This window comes from Talpa europaea (assembly GCF_964194135.1).
Source record: "Talpa europaea genome assembly, chromosome: 10".
In the NCBI taxonomy this organism is placed as follows: Eukaryota; Metazoa; Chordata; class Mammalia; order Eulipotyphla; family Talpidae; genus Talpa; species Talpa europaea.
The window spans coordinates 78,844,867-78,870,895 of record NC_140077.1 but is presented as its reverse complement, the minus strand read 5'-3'; the positions used below and the strand labels follow the sequence as shown (position 1 = coordinate 78,870,895).

Below are 26,029 nucleotides of genomic sequence, written 5' to 3'. Positions count from 1 at the left end.
GATTGAAAACTTTTCCTACTTTTTTAATTACAGAAGGCCTTACGACCAGATATGGGCTATAATACATTAGCCAACTTTCGAATAGAAAAGAAAATTGGCCGTGGGCAATTTAGTGAAGTTTATAGAGCAGCCTGTCTCTTGGATGGAGTACCAGTAGCTTTAAAAAAAGTACAGGTAAGATGATTTTAATTATATAAATTGTGTAAAATTAACTGTGATAATAGATAGAAGAAAGTGTGTCTTGAATGACTGGGAAATGACAGTTTTAAGTTGAGAACATTGAAAAAGAATAAAAATTGTACTTTAAAAATATGAATTGGGTATAGTATGCAATGGGAATGAATTTTTTGTTTTAATATTATTTCTAAACTTTAAACATGTATCTGGTTTTGTTTACCCATATTGGGCAGTGACAGAAATGACTCTGGAAAAACTTTTGCAACTATAGTTTTAAGAGACAGATTTGAGTTATCAACACTGCTTCCAATCGGACATGTAACTGTCATCTCCCCAGCAGAAATTCTGCCACTGTGAGTCTCATGGTGGGAAACTAGACTCATAAACTTTGTTGCCTAAAGTTAATAAAAGATTAAGGTGACGTATTAAATTAATGTAGAGAACTACACCAGCAATAAATGAAAGGAAAATCAAGTGATCTTTACTTAAAAAAATGAAATAGATAAAATTTGAAAATTGAGGTCTGGGAAAAAAAAAAAGAAAATTGAGGTCTGATTTAAAATCTCCATGTTGTATTTATATCATTCTAGAATTAGCTTTCCTCTCCTGTCTCGACCCGTTCCTGCTTTCCTCAGTTTCATTTCTTTTGCTCCAGTTCCACTTAGCAAATCCTGCCCTTGCTTCAGTGTACTAGTTCCAGGGAACCTCCCTGCAGGGCTTACTTGGGGAACCCTGGAAGTTTTAGTTGCTCTCTCTAGCCTAGACAGTCTAATTTCACTTGCTCTCTGGTCCATAAGTACTTGTCTTTCTAACTCAGTGTTTTGGACATCATAGTTTTACTTCCCTTTTTCAGACAAGGTCATCATTGTCCACCCTTTCCCATAATCCCTGCATTTTGTATGGAGGCCTCCTATCTTTTTTCTGTAGACATCTGTGAAAACAGTTTCCTCACTTTTTTTTTTTTTCGTTATAAAAGGATTAGTATACTTGCCACAGCCATTGCAGAGATGACCAGTTTTCATATATTATTAATGAAATAGAAGAATTTTATAGGGTATGCATGTTAGCTATAAAGTATAACAGAGACATCCTTCTAGCCACTATCCAGCTTAAGAAATAAAACATTAAAAATATTTTTGACCCATGTCTACTATTCCCTTCTCTAAGAGGTAATCGTGGCCTGAATTTTATGTTAATCATTTCTTTTCTTTATAGTTTTCCCCACATCTGTATATGTTTCTATATAAATCTGTTTGCTTTTGCACCTTAAAATTTTATATAAATGAAGTATATAATATTTATATATTTCAACTTGTATTTTTCACACAGCATCATGATTGAACAATCAGCAATGCTGGTGCATGTGGCTGTAGTTTATCCTTTTCACAGCTCTATGGTACTCACTTGTTTCTGAGTTCATATAATTTTATAATTTATTTTTCTGATTATAATTCTTTATCAAAACACTTTAGTGCTACCAGCCAGGTTCCTAAGCTTAGATTTCAAGACAATTTACTTTGCCTTTGACTATACATTTTACTCTTCTAGGACCTTTAAGAGAGCAGTGTGCTAATAAGCTCTGGTGATGCCTGTTGCCTGTATGTGAAAACAGGAGTGTGTGTGTACTGAATGCACGCTGCCTTGAAATCATGAAGCAGTGTGGGAACATAGAGGTGTGACATTATTTGCCATTTTGTTGAAAATTTATTCACATCCCATCATGTTTCATTTGCAAAATTAAGATGGTGCCTTAACTGATGCAACAGTTTGAAATTCCATGTACCAACTTAGCTTCCCACTCACCCTGCCTCCTTTCCATTGCTCATACAGTTCATTCCACCAGTGTTTTGATCACCTGCTGTTCAGTGGTCAATGTGTATGGCTTTGGAGATACTTGGCTTCCAACAAAGACACCTCTGTAATCTTGAGATGGATGCTATTGTGGGAGTGGCATTGAGTAGTGTGATGTGGGGATGTTGGGGATGTTGACAGGGTTTGTGAATTGGGTGTCAGAATGTCAGTTCTCTTGTGAAAAGATTATCCAAGATTTGTTTTCATCTGTTACATGCAATCTCCATTTTGTTATTTAGCTAATGGGTTAAAGCTATATGATTGTTACATGGTATGGTATAGTAATGAGGTAGTTTGATCCTTAGTTCATTACTGCTTAATTTTTATTTTTTCTTTGTTTTCTCTGAATTTGTATGTCCAAATAACACTGTTTGATCATGGAACATCCATTGTCAGCCAGTGATACTTATGAGAGACTGGGAAGTACTTTTGTATACTTCAAAACAAAAATAAAGTGATTAAGGTACCTTTTTGATCCAAGCAATCCCACAAAACCTTCCTGAAAATAATCTTTGAAAGTATATGGAATAAGACTTGCTTTTCGGCGTGTTAATTTTAGATTCTAGATTCTGCATGTCTGTATCTAATTAGAAGTTAGAATTACATGCAGTTAGAAATAGTGGACAATGATAACTTTTTCCATAATGCATATAGTGATCCAGTGTATTCATAACCTCCGTGGTCATATACATATTAGTCTCTTTTCCAGTGTTCACTCTGATTATTGAATTCATACTGTAGCTTTTATCAATTTCTTTATTTAATCCCTATGGACTTTATTGTAAACTTACAGTTGTTTATATGAGCAAATGGAAATTAGGAAATATTTGTAAGAATGATCCATATGTTGAATTTTTAAAAATTGGAGAATTTAGTAATTATTAGTTTACTTGTCAGTGAGGCATACTTTTATCTTAAAAATTAAAGTTTCTTAATTTCATTTGTACTGGACGTTTCTACACGTATAAGAGGTAATATTTAGGCATGTTAAATGTTCAAGGGATTTTGGTGCTTGGCAATTTTTTTTTTCATTAGCAGCTTGTAGTACCTTAGGCATTATTATTACGATAATGCAAGTTTTGATCATATGAGCTTATCTTAAAAATTTTGAATTATAAACTCTTCTAGTGGCTGAACCCATTGACTAATTAAAATAACTTATTATTTATGTGGTTGAAAAAATCTGTGATGTTCTTTTACTATTTATTGGCCATCTGTGTGACAGACACTGCAGTTGACACTAGGGAGACAGTAATTGAGTTCAGCATTTTTGCTGGGGAGACAGACAGTAAATCAAATAATCACATGCAATGAAGAAAATGGCCATGGTATAATATATGAGGCAAATGAGATGGGAGAAGAAGGTCTTTTAGATGAAGTATTTACTTAAGGATTTCTAAGGATATAGAAGTTAAGCTGATGTGGAGGTTAAGGAGTCAGTCAACTAACAGCTAGAAGAAGAGGTTCTAGTAGGGAGAACAGCAGCATAAAGGCCCTGAACAATAGACTGAACTATGAACAGATCATTGTGACCTCAGTAAACCAAGTGAGAAGAGAAGTAACATAGGGCTCAGAACTTGGCAGTAACCCGATTCTGTCTGCCTGCAATGTATATATTACCTATATGTCCTGTGTTGTTGTAAGAGTCATAAATAGCTTTCCAAGGAGTTTAAGCAGATGAGTTATAAAATCTGTTGTGTTTTTTAAAAATTGCAAACTGCTGTATAGAAAAATGAATTCATACTCATCCTCTGCACTATATAGTAATAATAATGCCAAACATTATTTATGAAAAGATAGTCAGCTATTTAATAAATAATATTGTCAATATGGATAAATTTATGAGATTTTAAAGTATTAGATGTGCAAGTTTTTGTCATCTAGAGCCAGAAGAATGTATAAATGCAAATAAAGTGATGGTGTGGCTTTCATGTGGCAGGGAGAGTTTAACAGCCAGTCTTTTAATTGAGATAACATTAGAATCCTCCCCATCAGATATTGCCACCATAGGGTACCTGCCACCAACTTACCACTATAGTTCATTGTGCTTCCTTCCCTCATCCCTTACCCCCTCCCCTCTAGATGCTCAATTCTATAGTCATCCTGAAGGGTTAATTTTTAAGTTTGTCTTTCTCTCATTCTTAGTTTGATTTCTCTATATTCTGCATATTAGCGACACCAGCTAGTACTTATCTTTCACCTTCTGACTTATTTCAGTTAGCGTTATTCTTTCCAGCTCAATCCAAGTTGCCATAAATGGCCTGAGTCTGTCTGCTTTGATCACTGACTAGTAATTCATTGTGTACCACATCTTCTCGATCCACTCCTCTGTTTTTGGGAACTTAAGATGTTTCCATATCCTTGCTATTGTATATAGTGCTGCTATGAATATATGGGTACAGATTTCCTTTCAAATTAGTGTTTTTGTATTTTGGAGGTAGACACCTAAGAGTAGAATGACTGGGTTAAATGGCAGATCCATTTTTAGTTTTGTGGGACACCTCCACACTGCTTTCCCTGGGGGCTTATCTTTTAAAATTGGTCTTGAGCCCTTTGCTCTCACTTCCCCTGTCCTTCCCCTGCCACTTTGTTGAATCTGACACCAGCAGCTGGTGTCTCCACACACCTGACCGCATGGTGCCCAGTCAGTCTACCATCATGTTCTACTCTGTGCTCACTTATTCTGTCTCAAGTTCTCAAAGTTCCTCTAACTACAACGCCCATCTCTCTCTCTCTCCCCTCTTTCCAACCAGACTTCTCTGTACCTCATCCTGTCTGCCAGGCACTATTCCATGTTCTCCAGATCTATTATTTGTTATGTAAGGTCTAGTTTCATTTGTTTTCTTCACTATCCCAGACCCTCTTCAGCTAATTGAGCAAATTGAGCTTTTTCAAATCTCCATTTTGCTAGCCCCCAGTCATAGTTTGTCTCTAGGATGTATTCTTCATTTCTCTGTTCACATGTAATCATAGTGCTGGGTCTTATAACTTAGGACTCAAGCCTTTTCTTGGGGTTTTGCTTGCATTTCTTCTAAGATGCACTCTCTGGTTCTTTCTACTTCATGTATTTTAACCACAGCTTAAGAACCCCAAATCAATAGATAGTTATAATATTGCCTGCAGTGAAATTTAAAAGCTGCTTTTCTCAAGTCACAGCCACAGCCCTTATGAATTCATGCTCAGCAGAAAATGTCATCTCCTGTTTAACAGAGGTAATCTCTGCTCTTGGATGTGCTTTCATGATTGTTATAGCTATTCTGACCCATCTTCTCTTAACTCTACCTGTGCTCTGGATTAATACTTTTCTTCTGCCCATTTTGGGTTTTATCCCCCTTCCTCCCAACCTTCTCTGCCTGTAGCCGTCATCCATTGACTTTCTTACAAGTATCTCTACAGAATCTGTTGCTTCAACACCAGTGACTTCTTAAAACCCATCCATCATATTTCCTATGCTTACACTGCCTTGGCTAGCCTACCTCTCCTCATATCCCTTTTTGTTCCCTTTGGTGACTTCTCTTTTCCCCATTCCTTTTGGAATATTTTTCTCAGTTTGATTTTGGATTTTTGCTTCTCCTGCACCTACTTTTTTCACTCATGTCTTCCATGTACCTTTTTAGGGTGACTACTTAATCTATAGAAGCCCCAACTAAACTTTGTGGAGCTTTAAGCTGGTGTAAAATCTGAAAGATGAATTACTATGATGATTTTGAAGGGTTATTAATTTGAAGAAAACCTACTGAACAGGTTTTACTAATGGACTGGAAGTTAGACCATTCTATGCTAACTGGTTGAGTTAAAAGACATTGCCTTAGAAGGAAAGGTCTTGTAATGATAGAATGATAAGTAATACAAACAGGTATCTAGTTCCATGCCATCCATACCTGCACCTTAAGGAATCCACAAGAAGGAAATTGAAGCCTGACTTTTAATTTTCAGTTTGGACATGTTGATGCATCAAGATGAGTGCAATAGACTGAGAGAAACCACATGTCAGACCCTGGTGTTGGAGGGAGCAGGTTTCTGGACTTACCTTGACTAAGATCTGTCCACCTCCCCCCTTTCTGATGTTTTAGAGTGCTTGTATATTTAGCCAGGGAAGGGCTGGTAGTAGAAACTTAATTGGAGATTATCTTGTTCATTGATTGTAACTTATATCTAGAGAGATCAGAGTCCCTCTACTGTGCTTTTCTACCTCTCTCATCCATCTTCTTTCCCTTTGAATAAAAGAGATGAGGTCTGTAGGGAAAGGTCCTTGCCTACCAGTCAGCAAGTAAGAGAACCAAAAATTTAAAAAATGATAGTAAAAATATTCCTTGTAATGGAGGAGAGAGTTAAGGCTTCCTCTCTGCACCCCTGACATTGCTAGCGAGATGTTCTGCACAGTCACTGAGCAGTTGGAATAGAGGGTTGGAAGCATCATATGGCTGCAGAGTAAGCGGGAGGTGAAAAAGTTGGGGTAAACAGAGGCATAATTCAGGGGTGAGATCAGAAGGAGAAGGACTGACACCATATCGGACACAGGGCTAGTTATTGTAAGGCCACACTGGTCAGTTCATTTATTCAGGCTGTCTAAAACGGGGGGGTATGGTGGGGTGCAAGGGTGGTTAAGATTTCCATATATGTAAGGTTTATTTAAATACTTGGTGATCTCACTTATATGTGGATATAGGGAAACAAAGCAAAGATTCAGTCAAAACCAAACCAATAATAAGCCCTTGATGTCTGAATGCAAAACTGGAGGGGAGGGTGATGAGGTGGGCATGGAGGAGGGAGGAGGCCCGATGCAACAAGGTGGAGTATTGCGGCACTGGTGTAAACACACACATTTGTAGAAGTTTTAATCTGTAGCCTCCAAAGTAGAGACAGCGATGTAAACCAACTTTAAAACCTCAATAAACATATCTGTACAACTAAGTAAATAAATGAGTAAAGGTAAACCAGGTTTGTGAAGATTAGAAAAAGTTTTAAAATGATTCCGTGCATTTATCAGCGAGTACTTGCCTAAACATTGCTAAAAACTGCTCATACCAAGTATAAAATAAGGATAAAAACACCAAGAAATTTTTGGAGAGCTGAAAAAGATACCTTCTGAAGTGAAGCTTATGAATATTTTATGAAAAATATTTTTATGAATTTCAGACTTTTTCCCCATACTATTACCTTTTCCCATGAAATCAGACAGTTTTGAATTCCACGTCTGGAAATGATTTAATCTAAAGATTCAGCATTTATTTTTGTCTTGACTTGCCAGCTAAGAGAAAAAGAATTTCCAAATATATGTATTTGGTTCAGAATTTAGTTTTGCTTCAAAATGTGCCAGCTATTTTTATTTTTTTCCAGTGTCTAAGGAGTAACTTTTGACATTATTGAAAATTCAGTTAAAAAAAACAAGTTAATTTGTAATTCAAAATTAGTTTAAATAAAATTTGAATTGAAGAGTCATGATTTCTGTGTAGCATGTTTCTGTTTTATTTGTTTGTGGATAGTCTCATTAGGGTTTCCTGAAGCTCTCATACACATCTAATTCTCATCTTATTATCTGTCTTTTTTCCTTTTTAAAATATTTTTTCCCATCAGAGAGACATTGATTACTTAAAAGGTAGCTTGTTATGTGACCAAGTTCATGATTTTCTTCATTTTAATTATTAGTACCAGAATTTTCCTTCTCTGTTTCTTTGAAAGTTTTCAGTAATTCTTTCACTGTCTTAAGACATTTAAAATTTTGTGCTTCCCAGCAGTTCTTTGAGTTATCACTCATCTTTTTGTGATTAGCAGTTCCTGAGAATGGCATCAGCATTCATGATTTGGCAAGAATCAATTATTTATCTTGCCATTTGGTTCTTTTTTTTTTTTTTTCAGCACAGTAGTAGGTGATAAAATTTCATTAATGGGAAAGCAGACAGATGAAAATATTTTGCAACAGAGCACAGTAACTATGTAACAGTTCGTAACAGATAATTGAAAAAAAGTCATACTTAGTCACAAATACACAATGGTATATGGAAATGTCATAAATACACAATAATATATGGCAATGTTTTACCAAAGTATCAACAACTCCTGCTCAAAAATGTCAGTGATAAAGAAAGGCGTTGGATGGAGTAAGCTACAACAATGTTATAAATGTCCCTTACTTTTTATATATCCTACTTGCAGTTTTTTCCTCATGATCTGCTGCTAATTTATCTTTTCCACTTATTTTCTTTTTGCTATTTGATTCCTAAGAATAAACAATCTCTGTATATGTATCATATCTGTAGCTGCATCAAGGTCAAAATTTTCTGTTTATGTCAGTATTTATTATTAGAGTTTGACATTTTATATAGTAGCATCATTTTCTGATATCATTTGGCCATTTGGGAAGTGAGTGATTTTTCTTTGTGGAATGTAAAGCTTACTCCTTTAAATAATAAGTGTTTGATTTTGTGTATTCATACAGAAATCTTTTTGAAGTGAATTACTCTCTTTTGCATGTTTGAATCAGGTTTTGGAAGCCCAGACAACTATCCCCATCCCCTCAATATAGGAAATATAAATCGAATTTGAAAACAAAAATAAAATCCATAAGCTAACTTGAATTTTTAGTTTTAAAATTTGATTTGCATTTCCCATATTGATTTCATTGAGGAAGAATTAGAACCATGTGCATGTTAGATATTAAGGGTGATACCAAGCAAGAGTTGTCTCCTACAAACTAATTTTATATTCATGTTCTTTATTTACTTTTATGGCTTAGATAGCTGTTATTTCTGTCTGACAGAAGTCTATAATTCTGTCAAGGTTCTGCGTTAATGTTACCCCCTCCCCACATGGAGATTCCTACCATAGGTTTCTGATACTACACTTTGCACAAATATGTATTTCAGTAATTATTAGTTAGTTGTGTATGTATTAGACTACACAGCAGCCTGTACTAGTGGAGAAACCAGTCTCTGGAGCTGGAACGATCTAGATTCAAGTCCTGGTTTATCACTTACTGGTTTTATGGCCATAAACATGTGACTTAACACTCTTTGAGCTTCAGTCCTCAGTTCTAAATTGGAACCTTCATCATATAAGATTGTGGCGAAGATGAAAGTAGTATATGTAAAGAGACCACATAATTTGGAAGGTGTTCAATAATTCCTTTCTGAATTTAAAAGACTTGGAATGTACTACTACTTTCATTTTACACACCTACTTTTCCTGGAACCAATTGGCAAATCTGAATTAGGAAAACTTGTCAAGTTGATGACTATAAATTATATTAAATTTTATTTTTACTTATGTGGCTAAGGCTTTAATCAGTTTATAGTAGTGCCTTATTCAGATGTTGTCTGTAATATTTGTCATGTTATGTTTTAATTATTGATTTTTTTTCTCACACATTTAGAATCTGGAGACATTGTTTTCAGAGAACATTCCTTTGATTGTATTATTTATTTTTATACTTGCAACACTGGACAGTACTTCCCAGCTTTTCCTTCATTATCACCCCCTCTCCCCTGGAAGCTTTTATAGACTTTTTTTTCCTAATTATTCCTCCCAAATTTTAATTCCATTGATATGTCTGTTTGTGTAAGAATTGCTGTCATCCCTACTAAAAATTCATATATCAGACCGCATAGCCATGCTTTGATAATATAGATTAATGGTTTAGAGCTCAGGTTCTAGCTGGATAACTGAGAATGAATTCTGGCTGCTCCATTATCTTTGTGAATTTTTGTCAGTCTCATAAGCTTTTTAAACTTCCTTTTCTTCATCTGTAAAATGCTGTGCAAATACTATCACCATCATCAGGATTAAATGACAATTGATGTGGTTTATGTAATACATTTAGCATGTCTTGTTCAATGTATATTAACTATTAATTTTCTATCTTAATGATCAAAACTTTTATTCTGTTCCATTTGAATTTGAGACCTGAAATATCTAGCTGTATTCTTTTCTCATTGTTTTAATATTGATTGCTTTTGGAAGAAAACACACAAGCTGCAGTGATTATGTGAGATAATTACAAAGATTTCTTAATGTCTGTGTAATTATATGTAGAGTATTACAGTGGATGTACTTATAGTTGGAGTTTGAACCATATTACTTTACAAAATTTTCTGGATTCTATTTTTTAGATATTTGATTTAATGGATGCCAAAGCACGTGCTGATTGCATCAAAGAAATAGATCTCCTTAAGGTAAATAACAAATGAACTATTGGCTATTTCGAATGTAAGTGAATATGTTCATAAAAGTGATGTATTAAAATATCACATTTATAAACAAAATGATTTTTTTAAGACTCAATTTTTGCTACACTGACTTCTAGTGAAATTATATAAATTCAAATATTAGTTCTCTGGTGATTTAATCTGACATTCATGTATTTGCATATGCTTATATGTTTATTGGATATAGCAATACTTTAAAAAATGTGGTGTCTATAACTTGCTTTATTATTTCCAATAAAGAATGCTAAAATTGATTGATAGCTAGTTTCACTTTCAATAATTGTAGTATTTTTTTCGAAGTGCGTTATATCAAAGATAACTGCTCATGTTAAGATTTCTGTTACAAAAAGAAAGTATGGTTTTTAAGTTCATTAAGTTATCCTAAGTTATGAAATTATAACTCTTGGGAATTTGCAAAAATAATTTTTGATAACTGTTTTTTTCCTCAGCAACTCAACCATCCAAATGTAATTAAATATTATGCATCATTCATTGAAGATAATGAGCTGAACATAGTTTTGGAATTAGCAGATGCTGGTGATCTATCCAGAATGATAAAGGTAAGAGGAAATTTTTACACTTAAAATGTTACTGTTTTCTAATAGAGTTGTATGTTAAATATCCAGGCATATCTGATATTATAAAACAAAGATATCAGTGCAATCATTGGCATATGGTAGATGTGTAATAAATACTATCATTAGGGAAGTTGTCCGTTATTGAGTCCTGGACATTTTGGACTGATTGTTACAGAAGTATTGTGTAGTAGACTATGGTGATGATGATAATCTGGTGAAACTTGTACTGGTCTATGAAGGTATATAAATGCTCCAGAACCATTTGGGAATAGACTGAGAGGTTTTTCTTCTGTAAGCTAAAGTTAAGATTTTTAAGCTTAATTTCTCTGAGAAGATCACCTTTGAACCTTTGTCTCTGGACAGGAGGGCAGAAGGAGGTTCTTGAGCAACCTGACCTATTCCTGGGAATAGAAAGTGGACTTGCTTTCAGATTTTGCATATCATATCTTGGTTTGACAACTGAAAAGTTATTTTAAAAGTTATTTAGCTTTCTTTTCTAAGGACATCGATTTGGTATAAGTTCAGCTGCAAGTTCTAAAAACCCACAAATAGTAGTAGCTTAAAACCTGCTTGTCCTTGAGTATGTTATTTAACTTCTTTGTCCCACATATTTTCAAAAACAAAATAATAATAGAACCTATTTCATAGAATTAGGTTAATGATTAATCAGTATTTATTAAAAACTTACAGTGGTGTGTCACACCATAGTAAGACTACGTAAATGGTAGGCACTGCTGTTGTTATATATGATATATACACATAGAATTTTAACACAGAATTCTGGAACTAATATGGCAGCTCTGATCTATCAGATTTTTCAGAGACCAAATCTGTTTATAACAAGTTAGCATTCCAAGGCATAAAGGGACAAAAGGCTCTTGCTGGCTGTATCTTAAGGCCTACTACTGGATGCCTGCTACATTGTGTTGTCAGCTTCATTCCATTGTCATATTTAGTCTTACGAACATGTTTGACTGTAAGAGAAGCTGGCGTATGTGTAGCTTGTCTTTGCTGACCAAAACTAAACTTCTGTTACTTTGGAAGATGAATAATATGAAAATCAATCAAGACAACCCAGTGAGACAAGGGAAGACTGTTTATTCTGCGCTTGCTATAGCAAAGAAGTCAACCACTGTCACTGACATTTTGGCAGAGATTCACAGTCAGGCAGAGGAGTGGGAAAGCTTTTCAGTGGAGGACAATGGGACAGCTACAGTTAATCCTGATTAGAGACTCTTGGCAGGGGGAAGCTATGTGTGAGCTCACTAGAAGTGGGGTACCTTATGGGTTTGATTAGGAATGCATATTTATTTTTCTCTGGTGTGTCCTAAGTTGGGAGCTGGGACAAAAATTAGGGAAGTTGTCAGTTATTGAGTCCTGGACATTTTGGACTGATTGTTACAGAAGTTATTGTGTAGTTTTCTGGATTATTGTCAGAGATAGTAATCTGACTTCCTGCAAGTCTCTAGTATAGCAGGCTGGTTTCTTGGGTGTTCTTTTTATAGATAAAAACGTTGGTTTCCTGGTCCAGTAACTCAGTGTTCTATTTTTATAATGATCTGGTTATTGTCCTTTTGTAAATTCAGATTCTCAATGGATACTGAGGCACAATCAATAAACTCTGCTACATGGAGTAATTATAAGAAGTTATTAAAAACAGTAGTAGGCGTTTTATGTACATTATATTTACCCTTCACAAGGATTCTGAGACATAATTTTGTGATAATGCTCAGTACTAGTAAACAGAAGAACTAGTATTTTAAATTAGGTTTGTCTGATGTAAAAATCTGAGTTTTCAATTGGTGGTCCTGAAAGGTTGTTGACTCACAAAACTCCTTTGAAAAATCAGATTGAAAACCATTGACCTTCTCCACAGAAAAATGATGATGCATATACACCTTGCATTCCATTACAAAGCATTCACAGATTTTGTGATCAAAGTGTTCACAGATTGATATCACAGTGTGGCATCATTCCTCCATTAAGAACCCTGCTCTCTAATGCGTGTTCATTAGTAGCCACATAAACTCCCAGGTCATTTAAGTTCTCTGAGGCTTAGTTTCCTCATCTGGAAGATAGAGACAGTTTATGAGAGTGTTTTCTAAACTGTAAAAACATTACATAAAAGGAAGATAATATAGTATTATCACAGAATGCTATCAAGTTGTTTAAAGTCCCATGCTCTGAGTGACTCACCTAATTGGTTATCTGATTTTCTGTTCAGGGACTTCCCATCTGTAGCACAAACAGCTAACTGTCTATAAAATATGCTTTTGCAAGTTAATGAACAATAAAATTATAATCTTAATTTTAAAAAGAAATGCAAATATACAAATATGCTAAAATTACAAAGCAGCTATCAAGATGAGATATAAAAATAAATAGTCCTCACAAGAGAGAACAACTAATAAAAAATTCTTTGCTTTAACCTTTAGGTACAAAGGTTATTTAATTACTTAGAATGGCAAAAAAAGAGGGCAAATTCATATTGGATGAATGCCTGCCAAAGACAGATAAAAGAAGCAGTTTCAATTGTAACATCTTATCCTGATTGAGAGATTGGTGATTTTGGTTTTGTTTTTCTTGTGGCATTCATTTACTTTTTGTCCAATCCAGTTATCTTCCTGCTATGCTACTCCTACTCCACGCAAAAATGTTGCAGTGCCTGGTCAATTGCCTGGGCATGTCAGAGCATATTGGGGTGGGGGGGGGTTTGTGTGTATGCGTGTGTTCAGAGAGAGAGAGAGAAAGAAAGAGAAGAGAGAGAGAGAGAGAGAGAGAATATAACATATACTCCTTTCCTTTTACCACCTGAGAAAACAAATGCAAGACTGGGGGGATTTATGGAAGCCCTGTAACTCTGTCTTTAGTAGAGCCAGATTTATTAGGTCAATGAGGAAAGAAATAATTGTCAGAATGAGCTTATATTATTGTGGAAGTGAATTCGGCTTCTGTATTTAGACAGATCTCTCTATTAGTAGTTGACATTATCAGGGGATTTTTATTTTATCAGCTGAGCCAATAGTAAGGTAGAGACATAACAGTAGAACTCTATACTTGGTAATTAGTAGTAACTTATTCTCAAAAAATTGGTAACTGTACTCTTAAAATACTGGGAAACTTCTAACAAAAACTTGAAGGCATCTGTCATGTAAAAGTATTTAGGAAACATTTTTAATTTAAAAATATTAACTGATACTTAATACATTATAATAAATTTATATAACAACTTAGTATATTTTGGTAGGGTATTAAAGTGGCTCTTCCTTAAAGGACTAGTTATCTATTATTCCTTCTCTGTAGTAAGCATTGTTTGTAAGCCTCTAGTGATCTTCTCCTTTATTATAATCCCGTTAGTTTGTTTGCCTTGCTCAAATATAAGACACTCTGGGTCAGATTTCTCAGATCTTCTTGGAACTCTTCTGAAGGTTGAAAATCATATTTCAAACCTATGGAATTTAAAATAATGACGTAACAGAAAGTTTGACCACGCACACCCCAGTTATATTTATGAATGTCTTTTGTAGTATGATATTTCGGACCTGATCAAATACCTGATTTTATGGAAAGTGAGTAATTTAACAACTTGGGAGGCTCTCCCCTCATCTTTCCTCAAATAGAATTAATTGTATTATGAGCTGACCCACTTAGTATACATAATTATGACTTTTCTCGCCATTTGATTTGATAAACTCATGTTTATTTTAATATAAAATGAAATATCCTGTTTTATATTAGTTTTCTCAATAGGTGAGAATTGTTACCTTTCTTTGCTATGTTCCGTTTCTCAGAGATAACCACTGATGTGGTTGCAAAAGAAAGATCATCTTTCTTTTGTACTTCACATGCACAAACACATACACACATATAAATATATATTGTAATGTGTATTTTTTTCCTCAGATATATCACAGTGTATTTCATTACATTACATTGATCGGTAATTAGATTGTTTCTGTTTCCATTGTGTTTACTTTTTTTTTTTTTGAAAAGATTTATTTTATTTATACAATAGCTGGGTACAGGCCAGAGGCTTGGGAGGGTGAGAGAATTCACCAGAGACAGAGTAGGGAGCAGAACAGGCAGACTGACAGAAAGCACTGCTGAGGGGAGCAGCAGGTAAGATGGGAGAGGTCGGCTTGCCATGTGGGTTGCTCCCTGGCTGTGCTGCAGAGGCTGCAGACAGCTTCACAGCGCTGTGCTCAACCTGCTGAGCCACTGGGGAGGGTCTTACAGAGAAGCTCAAATACACAGCCTTGTATCTGTTGATAACAATGCCATACATTCTCTTCTTCCTGACCTTCCACAATGGAGTCTGGATTCTCCCATCTCAGTCTGTCACCAAATTTTGTTCATTTTTCTTCTAAATGTCTTTTCAGTATTTCCACCAGCCCCATTTCCTTTTTCTCCCTAGGTGGGAAGTACTGCTATCTTCTTTTTAACTTTTCTCTCAGTATCTAGCACCCATTCCTCAAATCTTTCTCCATCAGTATTTAAAAGAGGTAAGGGAGGGGGCAAGACAAGAAAAACTAATACTTTTCTTTCAAATCCTTCATGAACACAAAGAGGAAAGTTTTTGACAAGGTTTACCAAGTCTTGTGTGATCTAGAATGTAAGCATTGCAGGGAGCCATCTTTGCCTCCTATCCCTGTGCTGAGGATGGTGCCCTGCACAGAGAAGGTGCTTAACAGATGTTGCTTTGCCATCTGGCACCTGCTTCCCTCTCCTGTGCACCCTTTCAAATCCCTTGACTTCCCCATGTTTTCCATTCTTGGGGCATGCACGCAATTCTGTCCTTTCTCCCTTCTTGAACTGAGTTTATGTTTGTTTATCCTTCAATTTACCACTTATATGTTACTTTCTCATGGAGGTTTTCTTTTTTTTTTTTTTTTTTTTTTTTATAGAGGCATGCTTTATTTATTTGTTTGCTGGTTTTGTTTGTTTGTTTTTGTTTATACATGCACTGGGTACAGTCAGAAGTGCGGGAGGGTGAGAGAATTCACCAGAGCCAGAGCGGGGAGCAGAGCAGGCAGAAGGACCGAAGTACACTGCTGAGGGGAGCAGCGGGCGGCAGGAGAGGTCTGCGCGCCATGTGGGACCCTCCTCCGGTGGCCGGGGAGCAGCCGGGGATCGAACCGGCGCCGCAGAGGCCGCGCGCAGTTTCGCAACCCAGCGCTCAACCGCTGCGCCACCGGGGAGGCCCTTGACTCATAGTTTGTTTTAGTACTGCTGTACTAAAATAGTACTCATAGTCTGCTATTAGTACTCTTGGAATATTCTTTCATAATACTTAATAATAAGACCATATAGTTATTCCTGTGATTATTTCGCTGATGTCTGTGTTTCCCATTTTACTCAAAGCTCTGTTGAGCACAGGGGTCATGTCTGCTTTGCTTGCCTGACTACCTTCAGTTTCCATGGATGATAATAATAACTCAGTAAATGTGTGGTGAACACACACACAAACACACACAGGTTCTTTTACCTCTTTATACTTCTGTTTCAGGAGCCAGTAGGTGGCACACATAGGTATAGAATAATCACAGCATTTTCCTTCTATTTCACACTCTGTTCTCATGGGGAGTTGATAAGAAAGTGAGTTATTTATGCCGGCATGGGGGAAGATAGTGTTCTAATGCAGGAAGGTTTTTTTTAACCCAAAAAAATTCTAAATTTTTTTTCTGAATGTCTATGCTATAAGCTGTTCTTCATAAAAGGCTACATTAGGGGAAAAAAATCATAGGAAGGTCTATCATGAAGGAATATGATAGTGAGTTAATGCTTTATAAAGGATAGATACTTGAAATGTAAGTAACATGATTCGTTTCTTTCCAGTGAGTAATATTGTAAATCACCGAGTATCACAACAATATATTCCACTCTCTCACATGTTCAGCTTAATTGGGGTAAAGAGGAAATATAGCTCCTGGTCTGTATTCCAGAAATGAACCTCTGGATAGCATGGCATCAAAGATTTTTTTACAAGTAAATAATTAATTGTTTTAGAGCAGACTGACAGATATAATTAAGCAATTTATAGTTGAAATATCCAGTATTTCTCTAATTAGTGACAAAGGAATACCTGAGGCTGTGGTCAGATGAAATACTTCCCAGATGAATTTTAGGATAAAAGGAAATCCAGAATTTTTCATCATGTGTTTCTTTATTATCAGTAATCAGAATTAAAAAAAAAAAACCTCATAAAATCATTTTCAGCTTATTGAGTCATGACATATGCTGTACATTTTATTTTCCCCTAAATTTGGTCAGTGCATGCTACATTTTGTAAAATACATTATTGTTTCAATCTTCTAATGTCAAGAAACATACTAGCTGACGGAGACTTAGTGTAGAGATGAGACACTAATATAAAAACATAATCAAGGGCCTCCCCAGTGGTGCAGCGGTTGAGCTCTGGGTTGCGAAGCTGCCCGCAGCTTCTGCGGCAACGGTTTGATCCCCGGCTGCTCCCCGGCCACCGGAGGAGGGTCCCGCATGGCGTGCAGACCTCTCCTGCTGCCTGCTGCTCCCCTCAGCAGTGTACTTTGGTCCTTCTGCCTGTTCTGCTCCCCGCTCTGGCTCTGGTGAATTCTCTCACCCTCCCGGCTTCTGACTGTACCCAGTGCTTGTATAAATAAATAATCTTTAAAAAAAAAATAATAAGCAAGAGCTTTGTTTCAACTTGTCTACAAAAATATTGATAAAACATTTTTAAGGTTTTCGTAGCTTACTTTGTCAAAATATAGTTTATTCATTTAACTGTTCACAAGTTCCTGTATTTCTAATTGTTTATCATTTATATGCGAAAAGATTGTTATACCCCACTATACTGGCTAAGAAGGAAGTGTATATTCTTCTCATTACATTTTTTTTTAAGAATATGCAATACAAATAATTTAAATGACACTTTCTGCCAAGACTTTGGCACAATTTGAAATAATTATGGAGGCATAGTTAATTTTTTATATATCATATATGTATAGATTTTTGCTGTGTTTATAAATGGATTTTGTATCTGCTTTTTTACTGCTACATAACAAACTTAGCTTAAAACAGCACAAATTGATTATCTCACAATTTGTGTAAGTCAGGAGTTCACATACTCTTTAGCAGAATCACTAATGAAAGTCTTAGAAGACTGAAGTCAGGGTGTCAGCTGGGGCTGTGATCACATCTGAAGTTCAGGGTCTTCTTTCTTTGTTCATTGGTTGTTGGGATAATTCATTTTGTTGTAACTATATGACCAAAATCTTTGCTATATTTTTGGTTGTCAGCTGGGGGTCATCCTCATGTTCTGCTTGGCTGTTTGGACCTCTCCTTCTGGCTATTTGGTCCCTTAAGGCCAGTTGAGGAGTCTTTCTGGCTTTGAATCTCTGATTTATTTGAAGGGCTCATCTGATAATGTTAGGCTCATCCAGGATAATCTCCCTTTTGAGGAACTCATAAGCAGCTGATTAGGAGCCTTAGTTATATCTGTAGAATATTTGTCCCATAAGATAAAGTTATATGGAATTGATATTTCATCATATTCATATGCCCAACTCACATTTAAGGGAAGGGAATATACACCAGGACTTGGGTATTTGGGGAGGTAAATTGCATCTTGGAATTCTGCATACCACAGACTGTGATAAATTATCTAGAATACCAATGTTATGGAGATAATTATTATCTTCAAATATTGTGTAACTTCTAAATCTCATTCACCTTCTTGGTGTAGTTTTTTTTTTTTTTTTCCTATCTGCAGACACATTTTTATTTGTACTTACCCAAATTTAAAGACTATACTGGAAATAAAATCACTGAAATGTCTTTTATGCTCTTGACCTTTGGATCCTTAAAGCAATAAAAGCTCCCTCAGCAGTACCATCTATCTTTCATAACTCAGATTTATAGTTTACTAAGATACCTGCACTTCCTGTTTCAGCATCTGGCATAAACATATAGCCCAAACATGAAAATTATGAAAACTGCCTCCTAAATCCAGTGTATTTTCCACAAGACTGTTGTCTGCTTATATTATATAGCACCTTAGAATTATTTGGCAGTCTTAAGGTTACAAATTAGTGGCACTATCTGAAAAAGATTTTACAGAATTGTTATTATATACAGAACTATATACATATGTACTGACCTATAATGCATGTACACTGTGTGTATCCAAATATATTTATGTATATGGTATGTATCTGTAGATGTGTTATATAAGACTTATTCTTTATAGAAATAATGCCACTGATCAAAGATTAGTTGGCTTTTCTGAAATAGTGTGATAATGAGTTAGTGTAGAACTTGGTGAGTTAAGTAAATTGAAAGTTATATTCCTTAATGACCAGTATGTCATTTTATAGGTGTAACTAAAAGGTGATTATATGTTTTGAATTGTGTTTACTTGGGAAGAATTAGAAGATCATTTTCAAGGAACATTTTGCTCCTTATATTTGAGGGCCATGTTGAACAAAAGTTACCTTATAACAACCATGTAGTTGTACTGCAGGCAATTCAGTAAGGGGAAGAGATACAGACTCCTGTCCCATTTTATTTTAAACCTCACTCTCTGCTGAGGGACATTTATGGTCACATTATTGTTCTGCTGTATTTCTTTTGTCCACTAGAATACTACCTTTTCAACCATCTTACTGTTGTTTGGTGTAATATAATCAGAAATCATTAAAAAGGCAGAGGTTTCTCTTGATCTTTGCGACTAAATCTTCCTAAAGATTGGCTTTCTGCTTTTTTGTCTCACTGTATCTCTAGTACTTTGATGACTATAAAAACATCATATTGCCAAATAATTTCTTTATCAGTGCAAGTAACATGGAAACTTAAGAATTATCTACATGACAACGTGCATGAACCAGTCCTTGTATTAATTCTGATGCATTCATATATTCTTATTGATCTTTTATTGTTTTCTTTTTTTTTTTTTTTAGAGGGCATGTATTTTTATTTATTTTTTATTTATTTATTTGTTTATTTGTTTGTTTATACAAGCACTGGGTACAGTCAGAAGTGTGGGAGGGTGAGAGAATTCACCAGAGCCAGAGCAGGGAGCAGAACAGGCAGACTGAAGAAGTACACTGCTGTGGGGAGCAGCGGGCAGCAGGAGAGGTCTGCACACCATGTGGGACCCTCCTCCGGTGGCCGGGGAGCAGCCGGGGATCGAACCAGCGCGGTAGAGGCTGCGGGCAGCTTCGCAACCCAGAGCTCAACCGCTGCGCCACCGGGGAGGCCCTATTGTTTTCTTTTTTAATACCTTGATTAAGTTTCCTTCTGGTGTCATTGTTCAAAAAATAAAATTTTTTAGGAGAAGAACAGTGTGACTAAGAGCTTATTTTTCTTGTTTGGTAAATAAAGTTTTGTGGTTTTTTTTTTTTTAAATAGATTTATTTATTTATTTAATTTATTTATGCATAGTAGAACTAGAGTGTAGGCCAGAGGTACGGGGGACCAAGGGGTGATAGTATTTACCAGAGACAAGAGTGGGGAGCAGAACAGGTAGATCTACTGAAATACACTGCTAAGGGGAGCAGCGGGTGAGACAGAGAGGTCTGCTGGGCCATGTAGGATAGCTCCCTGGCCAGGGATGGAATTTATGCTGCAGTGGCTGGTGATAGCTTGAGAGCGCTGAGACTTTAACCCCTGTGCCACCAAGGAGACCCTGGGTGGTTCTTTTTGTTTCTTTTTTTAAGGCCGAATTGCTCAGATAAAAATCTTTACTTGTTTTACATTTTCTACCCTATATTGAAATATATTTTTGACATCTGTTAACATCCTATATAATTTTAAGTTTGTGGCCTGGATAGGTTACGTTGAAATTCTATTTAATTCTAATCTGGGAACAATTGAATGCTCTTTTTTTTTTTTTAAGATTTATTTATTTATTTGTTTATTTATTTATACAAGCACTGGGTACAGTCAGAAGTGCGGGAGGGTGAGAATTCACCAGAGCCAGAGCGGGGAGCAGAACAGGCAGACTGATGGAATACACTGCTGAGGGGAGCAGCGGACGCGGCAGGAGAGGTCTGCGCTCCATGTGGGACTCTCGCCAGTGGCCTGGAATCAAACTGGTGCTGCAGAGGCTGCGGACAGCTTCGCAGCCCAGCACTCAACCGCTACAAAACCAGGGGAGGCCCAACAATTGAATCCTCTCTCTCTCTCTTTTTTTTTTTTTAAGATTTATTTATTTATTTATACAAGCACTGGGTACAGTCAGAAACGTGGGAGGGTGAGAGAATTCACCAGAGCCAGAGTGGGGAACAGAACAGGCAGACTGACGAAATACACTGCTGAGGGGAGCAGTGGGCGGCAGGAGAGGTCTGCACGCCATGTGGGACCCTCCTCTGGTGGCTCGGGAGCAGCTGGGGATCGAACCTGCGCTGCAGAGGCTGCGGGCAGCTTTGCAGCCCAGCGCTCAACCACTGTGCCACCAGGGGAGGCCCAACAATTGAATACTCTTAATAGATTCTCCAACATTATATCAAACAAAAGACTAATATAATATAGCTTGGAAGTAAGTATTTTATCGAAGTACATTAACTGAGAAGCCAGTGATCTCTTCTTGGCTATCAGGCCTATTCCACTTTGTAGCTTCTGAAGCAGTTTAAGGTATCTGAACTTTATTGCAAGTGCCAAGTGTGAGAATATGCACATGCAGCAAATTAGTTTTACACATCAAAATTACGAGACATAACTCTTTTATATATTTGTGTAACACCCGAAGTTGTGTGTAGCAAATACTTGTGCTGAGACCTCTTTATGCCTTCAGAAGAAAATTGTTTTCATAAAGAGCAATATATAGGGGGGCGGAGCAACATGGCGGCGAGGAGACGCTGCGAGTAAGATCTCCCATTAAAAAAAGTTAATAGGGAGGAAAAGCGGCAGGTCCCAGTGAGAACTGGGACACGGAAGATAAACGGACTACTCCAGCAAACTGCCCGAAGAAGAAAGTGGCCATAAAAGAGGACGAGAAGGGAGGGAAGCGCAGAACCCTGCTCCCCTCCCCCGCCCACAAAGTCGGCACTCTCCGACCGGCAGAAAGGAGGGAAACAACAAACCAAAACGGCCAACAAGAAAAACGGACGCAGCAAGTGGGACTGTGAGTGGAAAGGAACTATTGCAGCCACCACACCCTGTGAACGGGAGAGGCGAACCCTGCAGGATCCGCCGCGGAGGTGAGCTCCAGGCGCCATTAAAGAGAGCCACGCCCCCCAGGAGGAGACCAGCACCAGCACACAGCCCCGGCCGCCCGGTAAGGTTGCGTGCGGAAAGCGGCGCGGATCCGGACCGGATCGCAGCTGCCCAGGTCCCCGCGCCTGCGACCTAGGCTTGCGGGGAGACGGCGGAGGCCCTCCCTGAGTGAGCAGGAACAAGGCGCCCAGGCAGGGGAGCGGGATTCAAAAGGCGCCATTCCCGCGCCACTGATCTGGGCTACAGCCCGCGTCCTGGAACTGAGGGCTTTGGAACTGAGACCCGGGGCACGAAATTAGGGGAAGACTGCGGAGGCCCTCCCTGAGTGAGCAGGAACAAGGCGCCCAGGCAAGGGAGCTGGACTCAAAAGGCGCCATTCCCGCGCCACTGATCTGGGCTACAGCCCGCGTCCTGGAACTGAGGGCTTTGGAACTGAGACCCAGGGCACGAAATTAGGGGAAGACTGCGGAGGCCCTCCCTGAGTGAGCAGGAACAAGGCGCCCAGGCAAGGGAGCTGGACTCAAAAGGCGCCATTCCCGCGCCACTGATCTGGGCTACAGCCCCCATCCTGGAACTGAGGGATTTGGAACTGAGACCTGGGCACGAAATTAGGGGGAGACGGCGGAGGCCCATCCTGAGTGAGCAGGAACAAGGCGCCCAGGCAGGGGAGCAGGATTCAAAAGGCGCCATTCCCGCCCCACTGATCTGGGCTACAGCCCGCGTCCTGGAACTGAGGGCTTTGGAACAGAGACCCGGGGCACGAAATTAGGGGCGTGGGTTCCCCACGACGGTGGGGCACAAGGCAGACACAGCACCCCAAAGCCGTTGAGGTGTACCCTACCATCCCCGCTCTGCTCCCTGTCCCACGGGGTGGAAAATCAGCTCCCCAAGGGCTCTAGGAGAGATCTCTGGCACCACCTAGCGACTTGAAGCCAGCAGAGGCTCCTGAAGGAGCTAGTGGCCAGCTGGGGAGTTTGCCCACACCGGGCCCCTTCCGAACAAGTAGTCTGAGCCCACAGGGAGAGCGAGCACCCACAGCCGGGGCAGACCAGGTGCGCAGAAGAGTGTGCCTGAGACCAGACACGCAGGGAGTGTGTCCCACATCACCATTTTAGAACAGGGACATTTCTTCAGTAAAGACTACCTGCAGAAGGCTTCCTCAGGAGCCAGAGGTGAGCGGGGGAAGTTCGCCCACGCCAGACCCCCTCTGGCCTGCAGTCCAAGCCCAGCGGGGAGCAGGAACCCACCGCCGGGGCAGACCAGGCGCACAGGGGAGTGTGTCCCTACATCGGCATTTTAGAACAGGGACCTTTCTCCAGTAAAGACTGCTTGAAACTGACAGATGACTCCTGGAAGAACCAGAGGGGAACAGAGAAGCCCACCCAAGATGCCGGCCAGTCCCAACTACACAGTGTCCCAACGCATACGGCAAATTAGAAAACAGACAGTAGGGAAGAGAAGAACCACACGCAACCTAGCAACTCTCCAGAGAAAAAGCACACCACAAAAAGAAAGCCAGCCCCCAGATTGCAAAGACAATAACTTGGAAGAATTTCTGAGCCTTCCAGAAAGAGAATTTAAAATTGCCGTGATTAAAAAACTAACAGAAGTCATAAAGGAAAACAATGATAAGGGAAAAATAATCAACGATCAGAAGAATGCAATTGAGTCCCTAGAGAGGGAAAACAATGGTCAGAAGAAAGAAATTGAGTCCCTAAAGAGGGAAGTAAAAGAAATGCAGGAGATCAAAGAATTAATGGAAGAACTAAAGAATTCTGGGAAAAGCAATGAAAGCAGAATAGATGAAATGGAAGAACGAATAAGTAATCTTGAAGACATAGAAATAAAAAGAACCAAAACAGAAAAGGAAAGAGAAGTACGAAGGAAAAAGAACGAAGAAAGACTTCGGGAACTATCTGACTCCATGAGGAAAGGAAATATAAGAGTTATAGGAATACCAGAAGGAGAGGAGAGAGATGTAGGAACAGAGAAAATATTCAAAGAGATAATTGAAGAGAACTTCCCAAATGTGAAGAAGGAGCTGAAAATTGATATACAAGAAGCAAGAAGAACACCAAACTTCCACGACGAAAGGAAAAATACAGCAAGACACATAATAGTAAAGCTCCCAAGAATCCAGGACAAGGAAAAAATAATGAAGCTGGCAAGAGGGAAGAAACAGATAACATTCAAAGGAAAACCAATCAGGCTGACATCAGACTTCTCCGAAGAAACACTACGGGCAAGGAGAGAGTGGAGGGACATAGTCAACAGACTCCAAGAAAACAGATGCCAACCAAGAATACTCTATCCCGCAAAGCTCTCCTTCCTCTTTGAAGAAAGAATATGGACCTTTCCAGACAAACAGAAACTCCGGAATTTCATTGCAACTAAACCCCCACTCCAAAAAATACTACAAGGAGTCCTAAAGCCAGAACCTCAGAGGGACGAATAACAATGAAAGAAGGCCAAAAAAAAAAGTTATTAAAAGAATAAATAAATAAAATCAAAGGAAAGACAAACACAATGGCAAATACAGATGTTAACATATCAATAATAACTCTGAATGTAAATGGACTAAACTCTTCAATAAAAAGACACAGAGTTGCAGCCTGGATTAAGAAACAAAACCCAACCTTTTGCTGTCTCCAGGAAACACATTTAGCTACAAAAGATAAAAATAGGCTCAAAGTTAAAGGATGGAAAACAATCCTACAAGCAAATGGACCAAAAAAGAAAGCAGGAACAGCTATACTTATATCAGATAAAACAGATTTCAAACTCAAAAAGATAAAAAGAGACCCCAATGGTCACTACATTATGATCAAGGGGACAATACTTCAAGAAGAAATAACACTCATTAACATATACTCACCAAACGAAGGAGCACCAAAATATATCAGACAACTGTTGTCCTCTCTGAAAACAGACATCAGAGAAAACACATACGTAGTGGGAGACTTCAACACACCACTATCAACAATGGATAGATCAACAAGACAAAAAATAAGTAAAGAAACTAAAGCTCTAAATAAGGACCTAGAGCAATTGGGCTTAACAGACATCTATAGAACACTAAACCCCAAAAAAACGGAGTACACATTTTTCTCAAGCGCACACGGATCATTCTCCAGGATCGATCACATACTGGGGCACAAGACAAACATCAACAGATACACCAAGATTGAAATCATATCAACCATCTTTTCTGACCATGAAGGCATCAAACTAGAAATAAACCATAAAAAGAAGGCAAGGAACTTTCCTACCTCATGGAGATTAAAAACCACACTACTGGAAGACCATTGGACTAATGAGGAGATCAAAGAAGAAATTAAAAAATTTTTTGAATTGAACGACAAGGAGGACACCAATATCCTAAATGTATGGGATGCAGCAAAAGCAGTAATAAGAGGAAAATATATAGCAATAGAAGCTCACATCAAGAAACAAGAAAGAACTCAAAGAAACAACCTAATCTCGAAGCTCAAAGATCTAGAAAAAGAACAACAAAAAAACCCCAAAGCCAGTAGAAGAAAAGAAATAATAAAAACCAAAGCAGAAATAAATGAAATTGAAACTAAAAAAACAATCCAAAAGATCAATGAAACCAAGAGCTGGTTCTTTGAAAAAATCAATAAAATAGACAAACCCCTAGCCAGGCTCACAAAGGAAAAAAGGGAGAAAGCACAAATAAACAGGATCATCAATGAAAGAGGAGAAATCACAACGGACACAGCAGAAATCAAAAGAATAATCAGTAACTACTATGAACAGTTATATGGAAACAAGTTCAACAATCTAGAGGAGATGGACAAATTCCTACAACTCTACAATCACCCAAAGCTAGATAAAGAAGAAATAGAACACCTAAACAGACCAATTACAATTAGCGAAATTGAAATGGTAATAAAAAACCTCCCCAAAAACAAAAGCCCAGGACCTGATGGATTTACAAATGAATTCTACCAAACATTCAGAGACGAATTAGTGCCTATCCTTCACAAACTCTTCCAAAAAATTGAGAAG

General features: G+C 37.9%; 1 protein-coding gene across 1 annotated transcript in view; it reads left to right on the top strand.

Annotated features, from left to right (window-relative positions):
• Positions 1-26,029, top strand: part of NEK7 (NIMA related kinase 7) — a gene marked incomplete at its 3' end in the record, with an annotated part of 87,374 nt that overhangs the window by 16,575 nt on the left and 44,770 nt on the right. The window contains exons 2-4 of the mRNA XM_084245224.1: positions 34-174; positions 10,137-10,199; positions 10,682-10,792. Of these exons, the coding sequence (XP_084101350.1) occupies positions 34-174; positions 10,137-10,199; positions 10,682-10,792 (315 nt within the window). The remainder of the gene's footprint in view (positions 1-33; positions 175-10,136; positions 10,200-10,681; positions 10,793-26,029) is intronic.